Source organism: Anneissia japonica, unplaced genomic scaffold (genome assembly GCF_011630105.1).
Source record: "Anneissia japonica isolate Jap-2015-1 unplaced genomic scaffold, ASM1163010v1 scaffold7640_len123960_cov104, whole genome shotgun sequence".
NCBI lineage: Eukaryota > Metazoa > Echinodermata > Crinoidea > Comatulida > Comatulidae > Anneissia > Anneissia japonica.
The window spans coordinates 97,903-99,820 of NW_022701778.1; the positions used below are offsets into that span (position 1 = coordinate 97,903).

Genomic DNA, 1,918 nt, shown 5'->3' on the forward strand with positions numbered 1-1,918 from the left:
GCTATGCTATGCTGAGCAGCAGTACGATGCGATAGGCTAAAATATTCCTAGTTTGGGTGACTTGTCCTAGATACCAAAGTAGGCCTAGAAACCAGAGTAGGCCAAAATATATAAAAACTAGAGCATCAATGATGCAATAACCCACTTCACAATAGCAAAAAATTTGGGGGAAAAAAATTAAAATATCGCTTAGTTAGCCTTTTGGAACATACCGTATCTTTTGTATCTTCCCCCAGACACACCCGGTTCATTAAATTCCTTCAAAAATTTGATTTCATTTTAAACTGTTTCTTTTTGCTTCTTGTGTATATTAATTTTCACATTCTTTAAATAATAATAATAATTTCTTTAAATATGGTTTCATATTCTGACCATGCTTTTAACTGTTAACTATACTTTAAAGATACTGTCCCTTGAAAATGACCAAAATCATAAAAAAACAACTTTTAAATTAACTTTAATTATTAACAAATTATTAACTTGAGCATAGAAATTATTCAATTAAAAAAAATGTGTTCCCTGATTTTTTAACTGGATAATTATAATAAAGATAATAAAGCACTTCCAGTGACTGGAAGTGTTTCTATCAAAAATGATGTTTATGATTTTTTTTTTTCAGATTGCTTCTTCTGGGTTCTAAACACGATGAAGTTTGTCCGTTTAATAATTATAGAGATTTTATTATACATTAAAGTACATAAGCCAGCTCTACCATAATGGAAATTGATACCGAAATCAAATTTTTATTCTTTCATCATACAGTAATTTATAATACGGTTCACTGATTTCCACAAGTTTTCTGATGTCTGCTGGTAGCATTGTAACTTCTTGAGTAATACTGTAATTGGTCTTTCTTTTGGAATTTCCAAATCCATTGCTATTGAAAGCGTTCTTATACCAACCCTGCCACCACGTAACATATTTTAAAAAGGTGCTACATTGCCAATCCACATTCCATATACTACACGGTTCCCATGACAACATCGATGCTCGAAATGGTATGCCAGTTGATTGACAATAAATCTTCATCATTACTTCAGGATCTTGCAAGAAGTCATCAACATCAATAACGAGGGTAGGTTTCTTGAGATCATCTGTGATGTGCATATAAAGCTTCCACAAGTCCACGAAATATAATTCAAGTGTCGGTTGATACCTTTGCATTTCATCACCAAAGAAAAGGCTCTAAATCTTATACTGGTTACGTAGTGACATGAATACCTTTGTTGGATTCCGGATTAAAAAATGTGAATATAACCGTCCGGAATCTTTTCAAACTTCCCTTGCAATGCGTAAGCAAAATCATTTGCAAAAAGTACCCTCTTTCCTGGCATTTCCTGTTGAAGTAAGGCTTTCACATAGTCATACGTATGGTAGGGAGCAAAGATAAATAGGTTCGTTTGATTCGATGATTGTTAGGTCCATAGATATATGCGGCTTTAAGGTTCTCGTGAAAAACCACAGAATCATCGAGTGTATTAATCGAGCGTGTAAACGCAGTAGCCATGCATCGAGGTGCTGTCCAGAGAAAAACGCGTGTTTGGGTTGATTCAGTAGCCATGATAAAGTATGCCAACAGTAAGCAACAGTATCATTTCAAACACAATGACATGACGACGACGTGTACCTAAAAATGTGACCCGGGTGGAGTTTCATGCAAATATTTCCTACTAAAAATAAATCGTGCCTGGGTCCAATATCGATCCGCCTGTATAAACATTACCTGCCAAATATAGTCCGCATACGCCAAAATTAGTCAGGCATATTATTAGTAATGTATAACTCGTATGTATAGTATTCAATATATTATACATGTATTTTGAAACGTTTTATTCATGCTTATTAGTGCTAAAGCAACCAATGGCACCTTGAATACTGCGTTTTTGTATGGGGACGTACAAATCAATTACAAAGTAAA

At 34.2% G+C, this 1,918-nt stretch overlaps 1 protein-coding gene across 1 annotated transcript in view; it reads right to left on the reverse strand.

Annotated features, from left to right (window-relative positions):
* Positions 1-1,552, reverse strand: part of LOC117103718 — a 9,986-nt gene extending 8,434 nt beyond the window's left edge. The window contains exon 1 of the mRNA XM_033244321.1: positions 713-1,552. Coding sequence (XP_033100212.1) covers positions 713-715 — 3 coding nt within the window. The 5' untranslated portion in view covers positions 716-1,552. The remainder of the gene's footprint in view (positions 1-712) is intronic.
* Between the last annotated feature and the right edge of the window lie 366 nt (positions 1,553-1,918).